This window comes from Muscardinus avellanarius (assembly GCF_963383645.1).
Source record: "Muscardinus avellanarius genome assembly, chromosome: 1".
Classification (NCBI taxonomy): domain Eukaryota; kingdom Metazoa; phylum Chordata; class Mammalia; order Rodentia; family Gliridae; genus Muscardinus; species Muscardinus avellanarius.
This window is the reverse complement of record NC_137786.1, coordinates 232,703,112-232,720,344: the sequence shown is the minus strand read 5'-3', so window position 1 is coordinate 232,720,344 and position 17,233 is coordinate 232,703,112. Positions and strand designations below refer to the sequence as shown.

At 54.2% G+C, this 17,233-nt stretch overlaps 2 protein-coding genes across 3 annotated transcripts; one reads left to right on the top strand and one right to left on the bottom strand.

The window, feature by feature from the left end:
• Positions 1 to 11,082: 11,082 nt before the first annotated feature.
• On the bottom strand, positions 11,083 to 12,956 carry DRAP1 (DR1 associated protein 1; the record flags this gene model as incomplete). 2 transcript variants are annotated; one of them, XM_080698681.1, is made up of 7 exons in its annotated part: positions 12,860 to 12,956; positions 12,568 to 12,640; positions 12,389 to 12,482; positions 12,031 to 12,150; positions 11,837 to 11,951; positions 11,525 to 11,613; positions 11,083 to 11,188 (listed from the first exon to the last, which is right to left on the bottom strand). In XM_080698681.1, the coding sequence occupies exons 1-7, from the start codon at positions 12,899 to 12,901 to the stop codon at positions 11,083 to 11,085; spliced, it is 639 nt and encodes a 212-aa protein (XP_080554807.1). In that variant the 5' UTR covers positions 12,902 to 12,956. The 2 variants fall into 2 exon arrangements, with proteins under 2 accessions (XP_080554807.1, XP_080554808.1); XM_080698682.1 differs by having other exon boundaries at positions 11,837 to 11,930.
• Positions 12,957 to 13,460: 504 nt separating this feature from the next.
• Positions 13,461 to 15,006, top strand: LOC308268962 (UPF0696 protein C11orf68 homolog; the record flags this gene model as incomplete). Its single annotated transcript, XM_080704066.1, has 2 exons — positions 13,461 to 13,600; positions 14,247 to 15,006. 2 exons carry the CDS (start codon positions 13,461 to 13,463, stop codon positions 15,004 to 15,006), a joined length of 900 nt encoding a protein of 299 aa, XP_080560192.1.
• Between the last annotated feature and the right edge of the window lie 2,227 nt (positions 15,007 to 17,233).

Sequence of the window (17,233 nt, the reverse complement as noted above, 5' to 3'; positions counted from 1 at the left end):
GCAGGGAAGGGGTGCTGTCCTGGCCGGGAGCAGTCAGGTGGGCTAATAATATTGTCCTTTGACCACAGACCACGCACAGCCTGGACAAAGCACAGGAAGCAGGCGCTGCCCGTTGACCCCTGGCGCGGGCACGGACCTGCGATCTCTTTTTAACAGGGTCTCATTTTGTTCATGTGTTCACTGTCTTTTTTGGGGTGGGGGTACTGGGGGTTGAACCTACGGGCATTCTACCCCTGAGCTACACCCTCAGTCCTATTTTACTCTTTACTGGGAAACAAGATCTCACTAAATTGCTGAGGCTGGCCCCAAACCTGGGAGTCTCCTGTCTCAGCCTCCCCAGTACTAGGATTACAGGTGTGAGCCACCATGCCCAGTTCATTTTTAAAAAATTTTTTGCAGGTCTGGGGGTGGAACCCAGGGGCATTCGACCTCCGAGGCATACCCCCTGCCCAATGTTTTATTCTTTATTTTGAGACAGGGTCTCACTAAGCTGCAGAGGGCCTCACTAAGTAGCTGAGGCTGTCCGCGAATCTTGATCCTCCAGTCTCAGCCTCCCGAATGCTGGGATTATAAGCATGCGCCACCATGCCCGGCTCCAGTTCATGTTTTTTAAAATGATTTTGGGCTGCTGGGCATGGTAGCGCATGCCTGTAATCCCCACACTTGGGAGACAGGAGGATCGCACAGGTTCAAAGCCAGCCTCAGCTACTTAGTGAGGCTCTCAGCAACTTAATGAGACCCTGTTTCCATATAAAACATAAAAATAGGTCTGGGAGTATATCTCGGAGGTAGAAAACCTCTGGGTTCCACCCTCAATACCACCAAAACTAAAAAATAAAAAAATAAAAATAAAATGACTTTTGGCAGCCATGGTGGCACACACTTGTAATCCCAGCATTTGGGAGGCTGAGATAGGAGAATCCAGGTTTGCCAACAGCCTCAGCTACTTAGTGAGGTCCTTTGCAACTCAGTGAGACCGTGTTTTAAAATAAAAAAGAAAAAATAGGGCTGGGCATGTAGTTTGGAGGCAGAAAGCTCCTGGGTCCCATCCCCAGTACCAAAAAACAAACAAACAAACAAACAAAAAAAACAAGTATGGGTGTCCTTCCCTTCGTAGGGCCCACAGTGTCAGAGTGGGTGGCCTCCATGTCTTGGGCCAAAGGCCACCTGACGCCCTGCCTGGGTGCACGGGGCGCTCGCCTGGCCTCCCTGTCTTCAAGTGGGGTGATGCAGACCCCCGAGGTGGGGGCGCAGCAGTGGCCCCATCGTGGGGTGTTGTCCCACCCCGGGCCAGCTAGCTCCCTCCTCCCCGGCTCCCCTCCCGCCACTGCCTCCTCTCCTCTGCAGAGCTTCCAGGCCCTGGGGAGCTGCCCGCGCCTCCAGGACACCCCCGGCCAAGGGGCCGGAGCCAGGCCCTGGCGGTGGCTGAGGAGACCCGCGGGGAACCTGCAGAAGCCGCCCCGCTGGGCTCGCCCTGGCACCCTGTGCCTCTCGCTTTGGGCTCCCTTCCCCGACCTCCCCTGGACTGGATGGACACGGGGCCACCCCACCTGTCCCCGATTCCCGCTCCTCCCGGCTGTGCTGCCTTCCCCACGGCTTCTGACGAGTCGCCATCTGTGGTGCTATTTATGGTGTTTATCGTCTGCCTCTCTCCTTCAGAAATAAACTCCTGGGACATCTCGCTCAAATTATCATCACCACCTAGAACACTCTTTGGCCTGCAATAGGAAGGTGGACAGATTATAAATAAATAATTTTTGCCAGGCGTGGTGGCGCACAATTGTAATCCCCACGCTTGGGAGGCTGAGAAAGGAGGATCGCGCAGGTTCAAAGCCAGCCTCAGGTACTGAGTGAGGCTCTCAGCAACTTAGTGAGACCCTGTTTCCAAATAAAATATATTTTAAAAAATAGGTCTGGGAGTATGGCCTGGAGGTGGAAAGCCCCTGGGTTCCACTCCCAGTACCACCAAAAAAATAAATAATTTGGGGGGAGTACTGGGGATTGAACCAAGAGGCATTCTACCTTCATGCTACACCCCCAGCCTGATTTTATTTCTTATTTGGAAACAGGGTCTCACGAGGTTGATGAGTCTCACTACTTGCTGAGGCTGTCCTCCAACTTGCCATCCTCCTCTCTCAGCCTTCCAAGTACTGGATTACGTGCACCACCACATCAGGCAGTAAATTTAAAAATTAATGAGATTATAAAAGTGCACAAACCCAGCCTGGTGTGGTGGCACATGCTTGTAATCCCACTTGTTTCAGTACTTGGGGGACTGAAACAAGAGGATTACAAGTTCAAGTCTGACCTCGGGAACATGGGACAGCCTTTAGCAACTTAGTGAGACCCTGTTTCAAAATAAAATACAAGCCGGGCGTGGTGGCGCACGCTTGTAATCCCAGTACTTGGGAGGCTGAGACAGGGGGATAGCACAGGTTTGAAGCCAGCCTCAGCTACTTAGTGAGGCTCTCAGCAACTCAGTGAGACCCTTGTTTCCAAATAAAGTATAAAATAGGTCAGGAGTGTAGCCCGGAGGTAGAGGCCCCTGGGTTCCACCCCCAGTATCACAAAAAAAAATAATAATAAATAAATAATAATAATAAATAAATAAATAAATAAAAATAAAATAAAATACAAAAGCAGGGCATGGTTTTGCATGCTTGTAATCCCAGTACTTGGGAGGCTGAGACAGGAAGATCCAGGTTCACAACCAGCCTCAGCTACTTAGTGAGGCCCTCTGCAACTTAGTGAGACCCTGTTTCAAAATAAAGAATAAAAAATCGGACAGGGGGGTATAGCTTAGAGGTAGAATGACCCTGGGTTCCATCCCCAGCACTGCAAAAAAATAAAACATAAATAAAATACAAAAAGGGCTGAGGGTACAGAGGAAGAACATCTCTGGTACAATCCCTGGTACCAAAAAAAAGTATACAAATCTTAAGCATACAGCTGAATATAATTTTACATATAATGCCACATAGTTCAAACTACAGAATATTTCCAGAAGGTTCCTTGTGCCTCTTCCCCCCCTGTAGGTAACTATCATACTGACTTCTGTCATCATTGATTTGTTTTGTCTTTTCCTAAATATTTTTCTTATTCATTTCCTTTCATGGTATTAGAGATTGGACACAGGGGCATTCAAGCTCCGAGCTACATCCCCAGACCATTTTATTTTTTACTTTATTTTCTTGTGGTACTGGGGATGGAACCTAGGGGTGTTCTATTTGCAGTCACACTCTCAGCCCTTTTATTTTTTTATTGTAAAGCAGAGTCTAAGGGTCGAAGTTGCTGAGGTTAGCCTCGAACCTACAATCCTTCTATTTCAGTCTCCTAAATACTAGGATCGCAGCTGTGCATCGCCATACCCACTATACCCAGCTGTATCTGTATTTTTTTATAACTTTGAAATAATTTCTTGCTAAGTTGCTGAGGCTGGCCTCAAACCTGTGATCCTCCCGTCTGAACCTCCCAAGTACTGAGGTGATAGGTGTGTGCCATCATGGCTTCTACACCCCTTCATTTAAACGAATCACATCATTTGTGATTCTTTTAGCTTCTTTTGCTCAATATAAACCAACTTCAAGATTTACTCGTGTTGCAACAGTGGTTTAGTATTTTTACTGCCTTTCCCTCACACATCCTTCCATGTATTTTTTACCCATACTTGTTGGTAGGCATGGGGCTAGGACTCTGATTTTGTGTGTGTGTGTGTGTGTGTGTGTGTGTGTGTGTGTGTGTGTGTGTTTTGCTGGGGAATTGAACGTAGGGGCATTCTACCTCTGAGCTATATCCCAGCCCTATTTAATTTATCTATTTATTGTGGTACTGGGGATGGAACCCAGGGGCATTCTACCTCCAAGTGATATCCCCAGACCTATTTTTTTTTTTTTTTTACTTTGAAACAGGGTCTCACTGAGTTGCAAAGGATCTAAGTTGCTGAGGCTGTCTGCAAACAGAGATCCTCCTGTCTCAGCCTCCCGAATGCTGAGATTACAATTGTGTGCCACCACACCCGACTCCCTGTTTTATTACTTATTTATTTTTGAGGGTCTGAGGGTGGAACTCCGGGGCATTCGACCTCCGAGCTACACCCCCTGTCCTATTTTTTACTCTTTATTTTGAAACAGGGTCTCACTGAGTTGCAGAGGGCCTCACCAAGTAGCTGAGGCTGTCCGTGAACATGATCCTCAAGTTTCAGCCTCCCGAATGCTGGGATTACAAGCACGCACCACCACACCCGGCTCCTATTTTATTTATTTTGAAACAGGGTCTTTCTTGCTAAGTAGCTGAGGGCTTCACTAAATTGATGAGACTGGCCTTGAACCTATGAATCTCTTGTCTCAGCCTCCCAAGCCCTGGGATTACAGGCTTGCACAGCACCAACCGCGCTCCATGTCTTTTGGTGAACAGTGCCCTCGCTTCTCTTGGGCAGATACCTAGGAGAGGAATTTCTAGCCCACAAGGAAAACCTGTATTAATGGACTCAATGAGAAACTGCCAGAAGCTGGGCATGGTGCACACACCTATAATCCTAGTACTTGGGAGGCTGAGGCAGGAGGATCAGTTTAAAGACTAGGCTCAGCCAGTAGTAAGACTCTCAGCACCCTAGTGAGACCCTGTTTCAAAATAAAAGTGAAAAACGCCTGGGTGTTCCTGGAAAACCGTTGTGGTGAGATGTAGCTGTGGGTTTTTGTTCTGAGCTATGTAGAAAACAATAGCCCGAACTCTTATGCTGTAGGCTTAAGCAATTTTATTATTACAAAGATGGAAAAATAGGACAGATAGTAATGGTTTTTGGATCCAGAACAGTCTTATACCAAACCAATGGTACCCGAGTAGATCTGCCCTTTTCTGGGGCAGGTGTTTTAATGTGGAGATTCCTTCCTGTAGACCTGCCCGGTCTCCAATACAGACCCCAAGCCTTATGTTCCCCCCAAAATGTGTTAATTGATTATAGGAGTCTGGGATCTCATGAAGGCTTATGGCATCCCCCTACATCATTGGGGAAGTTCGTTTATCTTTAGAATGTAAAAGATGCTGGGCCTCCTCTATTTACTTGCTAATCACCCTTGGTGCCTGGAACTCTGCCGCCCTTTCTCAGTAGGAGCACATTAATACATTTTGAAGCCCTTTCCCAATACGGGCACACTGGGGGTGTAGTTTGGAGGCAAAATGTTCCTGGGTTCAATCCCCAGTACAGAAAGAAAGAAAGAAGAAAGAAAGAAAGAAAGAAAGAAAGAAAGAAAGAAAGAAAGAAAGAAAGAAAGAGAGAAAGAAAGAGGGAGATAGGGAGGGTTTTACAGTTTTCAAGGTGGTCGACGGGGCCTTCCCGCCGGCAGTGCGCATGCTCCTGTGCGCAGTCGGTGTTGCCGCCCCCTCCTCTCCAGCACTTGGTGAGGTGGGACCGTCTCGCTTCAGGCTTCTGGTGGCGATTGGCACTTGCCTCCCTGCTGCACAATGGCGGGGGCAAATGCCTGCTGAAGGGCTCCTGCAGCGGGCGGTGGGGGGCTGCCCATGCCGCAGGGGGCCACGGTCCTTGGCTGCCAACTCGCCTCGACAGCTGTTCCCCAGGCCACACATTCGGTTCCACTTAACACCAGGCCCAGCCAGGCCCAGCTGAGACATCCAGACAGGACTTGGTTCAAGGCCCAGGCTCTCTGATGGCTGAAGGATCCACTCCCAGCAGAGATCCCTGGCTGCCCATCCTTGGTGTTTAGTGGCGCCTGTGGGCCAAAGCCATTTTTGTGTGTGGTCCTGGTATTGAGCCTAGGGGCATCCTACCTCCAAGCTACACTCCCAGACTTACTTTATTTTATGGTACTGGGGGAACCCAGGGTCATTGTACATCAGAGCTACACCCCCAGCCCTATTTTTTAGTCTTTTTTTTTTTTTTTTTTGGTGGTGCTGGGGTTTCTGGAAGCCCTTCTACCTCTGGGCTACACTCCCAGACCCATTTTTTAAAATATTTTTATTTGGAAAACATGGGGTTTTTTTTTGGTTGTGGGTTTTTTTGGTGGTACTGGAGGTGGAACCCAGGGGCTTTTCTACTTCCGGGCTATACTCCCAGACCTATTTTATATTTTATTTGGAAACAGGGTCTCACTAAGTTGCTGAGAGCCTTAGTTGAGGCTGGCTTCAAACCTGTGGGATCCTCCTGTCTCTGCCTCCCAAGTACTGGGATTACAAGTGTGCACCACCATGCCCGGCCTTATTATTTTGAAACAGGGTCTCACTGAGTTGCAGAGGGCCTCACTAAGTAGCTGAGGCTGTCCTCGAACTACGATCCTCCTGTCTCAGCCTCCTGAATACTGGAATTACAAGTGTGCGCCACCACACCGGGCTTCTATTTTTCATTTTTTAACAAGGTCTCACTAAGTCGTTGAGGCTGACTGCGAACCTGCAATCCTCCTGTCTCAGTCCCCCAAGCCTGTGCCACTTAGGTATAACTAGTGTATACTGGACAGTACATGTAACCAGTGTAGGTTAACAGTAGCTCCACTTTACAGATGAGAAAACGCCAAGTGGAGGAGTCAGGACTTGAACCGGGGCCAGGCTCCAGAACTTCCTGTCCCACTCTGTCTCAAGGCTGAAATAGCAGGCTGAGAATGGGAGCAGGCCAGCTGTCCCGGGCACCCCCGGGTCTTTAGACTAGGAGGGTTGCTCCCAGCAGCCTGGCCTCCTTGCCTTCCCATCATCCTCTGCACCCTCTCAGCCTGGATGGACTCACCCCTGAAGGGACCTCAGCCAGGGCCCCCCACCCACTCCTCAGCGTGGCTTCTGCTCGGTGCCCTCCAGTCAGCCTTCCAGGACCTGTCCCCAGCCTGCTGCTCCCTGGACGGTGGGGACCATCTATGGCACCATCTATGGCAGCGCTCTCGGTGGTGGTGGGGGGGGCTGTTTGTCGGTTTGGAGTCCAGGAGCGCAGGATCTCGCTGCCCCACCCCGCCCTTTGTGCGGCTTCACCAGGCTGGCACCGTGTGTGTCATCTCTGCCAGCGATCTTGTTGGCCCCTTTGTTCTTGGTTTTTAAATTTTTTTGTGTGGTTTTACTGGGGATTTAATTCAGGGCATTCTTCCTTTAAGCTACACCCCCAACCTCCCAATCCTTTTTTTTCCGGTACTGGGGATTGAACCCAGGAGCATTTTACCTCTGAGCTACACCTCCAGGCCTATTTTTTATTTTGAAACAGGGCCTCACTCAGTAGCTGAGGCTGGCCAGGAACCTGTGCTCCTCCAGTCTCAGTCTCCCAAGTACTGGGATTGCAAGCGTGGCCACCACGCCCAACTCACCCCCACCCCTTTTTATTTTTCGCTTTTGAAACAAGGTCTCACTAGGTTGTTGAGAGTCTCACCAAATTGAGGCTGGTTTTTCAGGGTTTCTTGTTTACCTTTTTTTTTTTTTTTGTGGTAGAGACTGAACTCAGGAATTCCACCTCTGAGCTACACCCTCAGCCTTATTTTATTTGGAAACACGGTCTCGCTAAGTTGTAGAGAACCTCATGAGGGTGTGTGTGTGTGTGTGTGTGTGTGTGTGTGTGTGTGTGTGCGCGTGCAGTACTGGGGATGGAACCCAGAGGCATGCTATCTCTGAGCTAAACCCCTGGTCCTATTTTTTCTCTTTAATTTGAAACAGGGTCTCACTGATTTACAAAGGGCCTCACGAAGTAGCTGAGGCTGTCCACAAAGGGCGATCCTCCTGTCTCAGCATCCCAAATGCTGAGATTACAAGTGTGTGCCACCACGCCCAGCTCCTGAGGTTTCTGAGGCTGCCCTAGGACCTGCGATCCTGTCTCAGCCTACCAAGTACCAGGATTAAAGGTGTGCACCACCATACCCAGCTCTGAGGCTGGTTTTGAACCTAAGATCCTCCTGGATCCAGTGATGAGCCAGGGTCCTATGCTGTGCTCAGCTCTCAACCCCAGGGTGGAGGGTCAGCTGCACACCTCGGCCAGGGTAAAGGAGATGGTCTCCGCAAAGAAACAGGAGGGCTGTGGACAAGGGGCAGAGGGCTCACGGCCCGCTGCCAGACTCCCGAAGCTCCTACTGTTCTCTGCACCAGCTCACCCTCCCCACCCACACACAGGGCTGCTGATCCTACCTCCTGCTTCACGGGGCAGCCAGCCACCCCAGATAAAGACCCGGCATCTCACGCCACGCCCTGTATTTTTTTGGTACTGGAGATTGAACCCAGGGGCATTCTCCCTCCGAGAAGCTATACCCCCTATACCCCCAGCCCTAATTTGTATTTTTATTTGGAAACAGGGTCTAGCTAGGCTGATGAGAATCTTACTACTTGCTGAACCTGTGATCCTCCTGTCTCAGTCTCCCAAGTACTAGGATTTCAGGCGTGTGCCACTGGGCCAGGCTCTACCATCATCATCATCTTCTTCTTTTCCTTCTTTTTTTTTTTTTTCCAGTACTGGGGATTGAATCCAGGGGCATTCTACCTCCAAGCTACATCCCCAGCCCTACTTTTATTTGAAACAGTCTCATTAAATTGCAGAGGGCCTCACTAAGTAGCTGAGGATGGCCACAAACCTGCGATCCTTCTGTCTCAGCCTCCCAAGTACTGGGATTACAAACATGGTCCACCATGCCTGGCTTCTGCCATATTTATTTATTTATTTATTTATTTATTCATTCATTCATTCATTCATTTTTGTGGTACTGGTGCTGGGGACGGAAGCCAGGGGCATTCTACCTCCAAGCCAAACCCCCAGTCCTACTTATTTTTATTTTTATTTTTTTGTGGTACTAGTAGTGGAACCCAGGGGGCGCTTTGCTACCTTTGGGCTATATTCCCAGACCTATTTTATACTTTTTGGAAACAGGGTCTCACTAAGTTGCTGAGAGCCTCACTAAGTAGCTGAGGCTGGCCTTGAACCTGTGCAATCTTCCTGTCTCAGCCTCCCAAGTGTGGGGATTACAAGCGTGCGCCACCACACCTGGCCTTCTATTGGTTATTTTTGAAACAGAGTCTCACTAAGTTGTGGAGGGCCTAAGTAGCTGAGGCTGTCCACGAACCACGATCCTCCGTCTCAACCTCCTGAATGCTGGGATTACAAACATGCGCCAACACGCCCAGCTTCTACCACTTTTTTTTTTGGTGCGTGTGTGTGGTACTGGGGGTGGAACCCAGAGGCTTTCTACCTCTGGGCTATACTCCCAGACCTTTTTTTTTTATATTTTATTTTGAAACAGGGTCTCACTAAGCTGCTGAAAGCCTCAGTAAGTAGCTGAGGCTGGCTTCGAACCTGCGCGATCCTCCTGTCTCAGCCTCTCAAGCACAGGGATTACAAGCGTGCGCCACCACGCCCGGCTTCTACCACCTTTTTTAAGAAACAAAAACAGCCAGGCATGGTGGCACATGCCTGTAATCCCAGTACTTGGAAGTCTGAGACAAGAGAATCGCAGGTTCCAGGACAGCCTCAGTAAATAGAGAGATTCTCATCAACCTAGCGAGACCCTGTTTCAAATAAAATAGGGTGCCGGGTACGGTGGTGCACACTTTTAATCCCAGCATTCGGGAGGCTGAGACAGGAAGATTGCGGTTTGCGGCCAGCCTCAGTTACTTAGTGAGGCCTTCTACAATTCAGTGAGACCCTTTTTCAAAATAAAGAATAAAAAATAGGGCTGATGGTGTAGCTCAGAGGTAGAATGCCCCTGGGTTCTCTCCCCAGTGCCACAAAATAAATTAATAAAGTAGGGCTAGGGGTGTAGCTAGGAGGGCAGAATGCCCTTGGGTTCCATCCCCAGTACCAAAAACAAAGAGGCTGAAGGCGAGTTCAGTGAGAGGGCCTAGGCTCCACCTCCAGCGTCACACACACCAACGCCAAACCGCTGGCCTGACACATACCTGTTACCCCGTGACTAAGGACCCCAAGTTTGAGATCAGCCTTGACAACTCAGAGACCCTGTCTCAAATTTTTAAAAAAGGCGAGGAACGTAATGACTCAGTGGTGGAGAGCCATTGGCTTCGATCCTCCATACAGGAAAAAACAAAACAAAAACGGAAAGAAACCACCCCACACCCTGCGCCTTGGAGCCTCACCGCCCCAAGCCCGGACTCTGCTCCCAGGCTACAACCTCACCGCAGCGGCTCTGTGAGGGCCCCCCGGAAGCAAGGCCCCAGCACGTGCCACCGCGTGGCCCGTGGCCTCTGACAGCTGACCTCCAGCGAGGCACCAGAGCCGCCAGGTCTCTTCAGAAACGCACATGGACAGACAGACGCGTCCAGGCTCTGCTCAGAAGCCGCACTGGAGGCCTCCCCACATCCCACCTCTCCTGCTGCTCCTGCCCACCCAGCCAGGCCGCCCCGCAGAACTCTAGTGTCCTTTGTTGTGGTACTGGGGTGGAACCCAGGGACCTTCGACCTATTTATTTATTTGTTTGTTTATTTTGTGGTATTGGAGATGAAACCTAAAGACCTTCCCAGACTTATTTTATATTTTATTTGGAAAAAGGGTCTGGCTTCGAACCTGCATGATTCTCCTGTCTCAGCCTCCTAAGTACTGGGGTTACAAGTGTGCGCCACCACGTCCGGCTATTTTCTTTATTCGAAAATAGGATCTCGCTAAGTTGCTGAGAGCCTCACTAAGTTGCTGAGGCTGTCCTCAAACCTGCGATCCTCCTGTCTCAGCCTCCCAAGTACTGGGATTCCAAGCATGAGCCACATCCCCCAGAGCGCTAGCTTTCAAGGCCCAATCACAGTTCTTGTCTCACCTGCACCTTCATAGCAGCTCAAAAAAGGGCAGGAGCCTGCCTGGGGCCACACAGCACAAGACGGACTGTCCCCCAGTACATCCGGCGCCCTGCTGGACCGGGCCAGCCTCCCTCTCTGGCTGACTCCTCCGCCTCTCAGCACTCCCTGGCCCACCACAGTCCCTGACGAGAGCAAGGCGCAGAAAAGCAGGCGAGTGGGGAAACAGCCGCAAGGCCCTGAACGAAGGCTTGGAAGACAATGATGTTTCCTTTTATTATTTTTTTTTAAATAAATTTAAGAACAGCTCCACCTTGTCTCCTCCCCCCCAGAACAACTAAAACCGACTAAAATGGAGTATGGCCTGGGGGGCAGAGGGCGCTAGGAGTCATAGTCCTCTTCATCCTCTGCATCAGGCGCGGAGGGGCCCGGGGGGGCCGGGGGCAAAGACAGAGTAGGGGCAAAGGGCACGAAGGGGGCCGGAGGGCTGCAGGCAGAGAGCAGGAGGAAAATCAGGCCTTGTGCCCACACCCACCCCTGCCCACTGGGCGGGGCCCCACCCTCCACGGAGGCAGCTGTGGAGCCTGTCACCCAGGGGCTCTAGGAGAGCCCAGCCCCGAGAGCAGGTGGCAGCCCTGCCCAGGCTCCGCCTGCTGCTCCTGCCCAGGGTAGGAGCAAGGCCTTCCCAGAGAATGGCGTCCTGCCTTTAAACACTCCCATTTGTCCCCCTGACATCCCACAAAACCAGAGGCCAGAAAAGATGGGAGGGAAACTAGTGGCCTCAAGGGTCCGAAAGCACCTCCTGCGGCCCTGGGCTGCGTACCTCTGAAAGTGTGCAGGGGGGCGGCTGGCCTGGGGTGGCGGCTGTGCTGTCTCTTCCTCCCCGTCGGTGTCTGTATCCTCAGACTCATCCTGTGAACACGGCAGGGCTCAGGGTTGACAAGAAAAGGCACGGACCCATGGATGGAGGCCCAGGAGCGAACCCCTGGAGCCCCAGTTTGTACCGAGACTGAGGCGCAAGAGGCCACAGGTAAGGGCGAGATGGGCCTCTAGCCAGCTAAACCTGGCACAAGGCTGACGTTTCTTGGGCTGAAGGTTCTTTCCAGCCCCACGGGGAGGACAGAGGCACACTCACCTCCTGCTCCGAATCTGTCCCGGACAGCTTCTTGTCCTTGCCTTTGCTTCCCATCCCACCGTTCTTCCGGCCTCCGCTGCCTGGCTTCCGGCCCCTTCGGGAAGGGACAGTCCATCTGCCCAGAGGTCTCCCCCGGGGCCACCCCAGCATCCCCCAGCCCCCGCGGCCTTGGCCACCTGTATCCCGCCCCCCACCTGCGAGGTCCCTTGTCTCCATCCATGTGGTTGTCCTCCCCATCACCCTGCATGTCAGGCACAGATGCCACCAAGTCCTTCAAGAAGTCAAACTGCTGCTCCAGCTCAATGCACTGCTTCCTGGAGGCGGAGGGGAGGAGAAGGTGCTCAGCGGGACAGCAAGGAGGCCGGGATGTCAGGGAACCCGAGCCTGGCCTCGGGTTGCCCTCTCCAATGCGCTCAGGTTGTTCCTTCGGCCTGGAACAGCCAAGCTCTCCTGGACCGGTCCTGAAGGCTGGCGGGTCTCCAGCAGCCCCCACCTCCCGGGCGGGGCCCTGCCTACCTACCCGCCCCTCTTCCCAGCTCCGCCGCCACTCACAGGTGGGACGTGGTCATGGTCTTGGCGTTCCGGGACTGGGTCACCTGGCAGGCCTTCTTCAGCAGCGACTCCAGAAAGAGTTCGAGCGCCCGGGCTGGGGGGTGTCAAGGAGGACGCGGGGAAAGGGGGTGCCCGGTCCCTCCCCCAGGCTCAGCCCGGCCAGCCCCGCGGCAGGATACAGATGATGACAGGCACAGCCGCCGCCACCTTCCCAATCTCCTCGTCCGTCTGCATGATCTTCTTGATCCGCGCCTGCGGAAGGGGGCAGAGCTCGGACCGGCTGCCTCCTCCCTGAAAGGGTGCTGGGTGGGGGCAGCGAGGGTGCCCGGGCGCGAGGGCGGGGGGCGCGGGCGCCGGGCGGGCCGGAGGGGGCGGGGCGGCCAGGCCCCGAACCCGCGACGCGCCCGCCCCCGGCGGGCCCCGGCCCGACCTCCGGGGGCCCGGCCCGCGCCTGCCCGGCCACGTGCTCACCGGCGGGAACCGCGCGTTGTACTTCTTCTTCTTGCTCGGCATCTCCGGGCCTCTCTCGCCGCGCCGGGCCCAGCGCCGCCGCCCGCAGCCTCCCGGCCCCGGGGCCTGCTCGCCGCCGCCCGCCCGCCGCGGTTCCCCCGGGTCCTGGTGCCGCCCGCTCCGCCCCCGCCGCTCCCCACGGGGTCCTAGCGCCGCCCGTCAGGACGCCGGACGCGCAGCCCGGCGCCCTCCTCTCGGAGCCTGTGGGGCGGTGCGCCTCGGTCCCCGGCACCGCGTCCGTCCCGGGCGGGCCGCCACTCCCGCCCGCCCCCAAGCCAGAGAGTGAACGTTAGCCCCGCCCCGCCGCCCCGCCCCGGGCGCCTAGATGACCACGCCCCCGGGAAGCCCCGCCCCGGAACCGCCCTCTCTGCTGGCCCCGCCCTCCCGCTGGCCCCGCCCGCCGGCCGGCCCGGGCCCTGGGATGGCCACGCCCCCGGGACGCCCCGCCCCCGTCCCCGCCCTCCCGCTGGCCCCGCCCCGCCGCCGGCTGGCCCGGCCCGGCGGCCCCGCCCCGCGGCTGTGCTTGTCTATAAAGTTGTTGTTGAGGCGGCGGGACGCTAAGATGGCGGCGGCGGCGGCAGCCGTGGCGGGGGCGGGGCGCGGCGACGACAGCGGCGACAGCGGCGGCGGCGGCGCGGAGCCTCGGCAGGAGCGGAGCCGGGCCCGGAGCTGGGCCGGCGCCGAGCGCAGCGAAGGCCGGAGGTGACTGCCGGGCGGCGGGAGGGGCGCGGGCTCGGCTCGGCCGCGGGAGCTAATGGCGGCGGCCGCTGCAGGCCGGAGCCTGGTTCTCCCGCAGGCTCTAATGAGTCGGGGTTCGAGTCCAGGCACTTCCCATTGGGCTAGGGTCCCTCACTGCCCTCTCTGGGCCTCAGGGTCCCGGTCCTTGAGAGGGCCTGGCAACGTCCACCCCGGAGGCCTGGCTTTCCAGGGCCTGCCGAGGTAGCTTGCGTCCATTAAGTCACAGTGGTGCAGATACCGGTTGGTCTCTACCGGAGGTGTAGCTGGGGCTGGTTGCTCCCACGCCTGAGTTCACATTTCATCTCAGCCACTCACTACAGGTGTGACCTTGGGCAAGCCCCTTCTCTGAGCCGCCGTAAGTTACCTTGTCTGTAAGCAGGGAGAGTAGTAGTAACAGTAGCAACAGTGCTCAGGTAGCACCCACTGCACCTCAGTAGATCTTAAAACAGATCTCTTGGCCAGGATCACTTGTTATCCCATTGGAAAGATGTGGGGCACAGCATCATTAAGTCTTGCCCAAGGCCGCAGTGTATTGTGTTCCTTGCACCCGCTAGGGCCCAGTAAGCAGTAGTTACTGTCTCAGAACTGCCCTGACTTGATTCCCTCACAGCAAAATGGAGCCAGGTGAGGAGCTGGAGGAGGAAGACTCTCCAGGAGGTCGTGAGGATGGTTTCACCGCCGAGCACCTGGCTGCAGAGGCCATGGCGGCTGATATGGACCCCTGGCTCGTGTTTGATGCCCGCACTACACCTGCTGCCGAGCTGGATGCCTGGTTGGCCAAGTATCCACCATCCCAAGTCACCCGCTATGGGGACCCCGGTTCACCCAACTCTGAGCCTGTAGGCTGGATTGCAGCCTACGGGCAGGGATACACCCCCAACTCAGGCGATGTCCAGGGTCTGCAGGCAGCCTGGGAGGCTCTGCAGACCAGCGGGCGGCCCATCACGCCAGGTACCCTGCGCCAGCTGGCCATCACCCACCAAGTGCTCTCAGGCAAGTGGCTGATTCACCTGGCACCTGGCTTCAAGCTGGACCATGCCTGGGCTGGCATTGCACGGGCCGTGGTTGAGGGTCGGCTTCAGGTCGCCAAGGTGAGCCCACGGGCCAAAGAGGGTGGGCGCCAGGTCATCTGTGTTTACACGGACGACTTCACGGACCGCTTAGGTGTACTGGAGGCAGATTCGGCCATCCGTGCGGCAGGCATTAAGTGTCTGCTCACCTACAAGCCTGATGTTTACACCTACCTGGGCATCTACAGGGCCAATCGCTGGCACCTCTGCCCTACTCTCTATGAGAGCCGTTTCCAGCTCGGGGGCAATGCCCGTGGCTCTCGAGTGCTGGACCGCGCCAACAACGTGGAACTGACCTAGTGGGGTCACGAGGAGGTGACTGCCCTCCGCCCCCTTTGCTGACAATGGGTCCAACCGTCTTCCTCCTCCTGTCCCATGGCCAAGCCCCCCAGCTCTGAGGATAATCTGAGTCGGGAACTGCCTGCATCTTCAGTCCCCTTGAACTTCTGCCCTGTGGTCAGGGCTGATCCACCCCCTGCAGGCTGGGGGCCTTGCCTCCCTGAGGGCGGGGCCCTCGATGCTGCTCCCCTCCACTGCCCAGGACTACAGGTTGGGTGCAGACACTCAAGAAAAGAGCCTTCCTTGGCCGTCCTCATTCCCACTATCCCCTCCTTCCTGCACTCTTCTTGTCTTTCCTTACAAGGGAGAAAACTTAGTGCTTCCAGCCCCTCTCCCCGGAGCCACTGTCCACTGTTGTCCTGGGAGCAGGGGCCCTGCAGGACTGAGCATGCCATTTGGGGGGTAGGTGGGGGGATGCAGGGCCACGGACACCGGGCCTGCCCCTCCTCCCCTGCCAGTTCTCAAGCCTGTACCACCTTCCTCCCTTCCCTGGCTACCTTGACATGTGCCTGCTCCTAGCCTTTCAATAAAACCCAGCTTGGGTCTGTGTCTTGAGTGTTTTTTAAAACACTGTCTTGGTTACTTGCTTTGATTGTCGGGGGAGAGGCCAGGCCAAGAAAAATCGTCTCTAATGCCCCCACATGATAAGATGGGCCTCACTTTCAGCGGTGGTCTTCCTTTCTGAGGACCTTTGCAAAGCCAGAGCACTGCTTCCCCTGCATCCAAAAAAATCAGAATCTGTTTATCATTTCTTTTTTTATTATTTTGTGGTGCTGGGGATTGAACCCAGAGGCAATTTGAGCTACACCCCTCAGACCAATTTTATTTCCTGTTTGGAAATAGGATCTCACTAGTTTGATGAGAGTCATCTTGCTGAGGCAGTCCTCAAAACTGTGATCCTCCTGTCTCAGTCTCCTAAGTACTGGATTACAGGTGTGTGCCATCAGCCTGGCTCTGTTTTTTTCTTATAAATCCAGAGGCTACTTCTTCCAAAAAGACCCAAGGGGGCTACTTCTAGTCTCCTGTATGCATTTGTTTTTGTTTTTTGTGGTACTGGGGATTGAACCCAGGGTCATTTTGCCTCTGAGATACACCTCCAGCCCCATTTTATGTTTTTTTTTTTTATTTTGAACCAGGGTCTCATTAAGTTGCTGAGGCTGGCCATGAACCTGCGATCCTCCTGTCTCAGCCTCCCAAGTACTGGGATTACAAGCGTGCGCTGCCACGCCCTGCTTCCTGTATGCATTTATGCATGGTAGAGAAAAGTGTTTAGAGCTCACACTTATAATCCTAGTACTTAGAAGCTGAGACAGGAGGTCACAGGTTCAGAGTCAGCCGTGGCAATTTAACGAGGCCCTCCACAACTTAGACCCTGTTTCCAAATAAATAAAATCCGGCTGTGGATGTAGCTCAGAGGTAGAATGCCCCTGGGGTTCAATCCTCAGTGCCACCCCAAAAAAAAGTGTTTGGCTGACAAGTGAAACCTGTCTATTATTCTAGTACCTGGGAGGCTGAGACGAGTATCTCAGGTTCACAGCCAGCCTCAGCAACTTACCGAAGTCCTCTACTTAGTGAGACTATTTCAAAATAAAAAGCAAAGCCAGGTGTGCTAGTGCATGCTTGCAGTTCTTACAGTTCCAGTACTTGGAAGGCTGAGACAGTAAGCGGCAACTTAGGCCCTCCACAAGGTACTTAGGCCATTTCTAAATAAAGTAAAATAGGGCTGGGCGTATATCTCTGAGGTAGAATGCCCCTGAATTCAATCTCTAGCACCACACACACACACACACACACACACACACACACACAGCTGGGGATGTAGCTCAGAGATAAAGTGCCCTTGGGTCCCATACCCAGTACCACACACACACACAAAAGAGAGAGGTGTCCTGTCCTGGCAGTCTCGGGCCAGGGCACATGGTGCAGTGAGCAGAGTGTTGGGCTGCATATCCTTGTGCATGGGCTGTGCTGGTCACCGCTGGTGTCTCCAGAAGCCCTGCCACGTGTCGTCCTCACCTCACACCACCCTGACCTCACAGTGGTGACCTCACAGGAGCCACCAGACCGGCCAAGTACTGCTGTGCTCATCTAACCCTCCTCCTAACCCTCCTCGCCTGTCTTTTGTTACAATACTTGTTGGCACTGGGGATTGACCCCAGGGGTGTTCTACCTCTGAGCCACACCCATA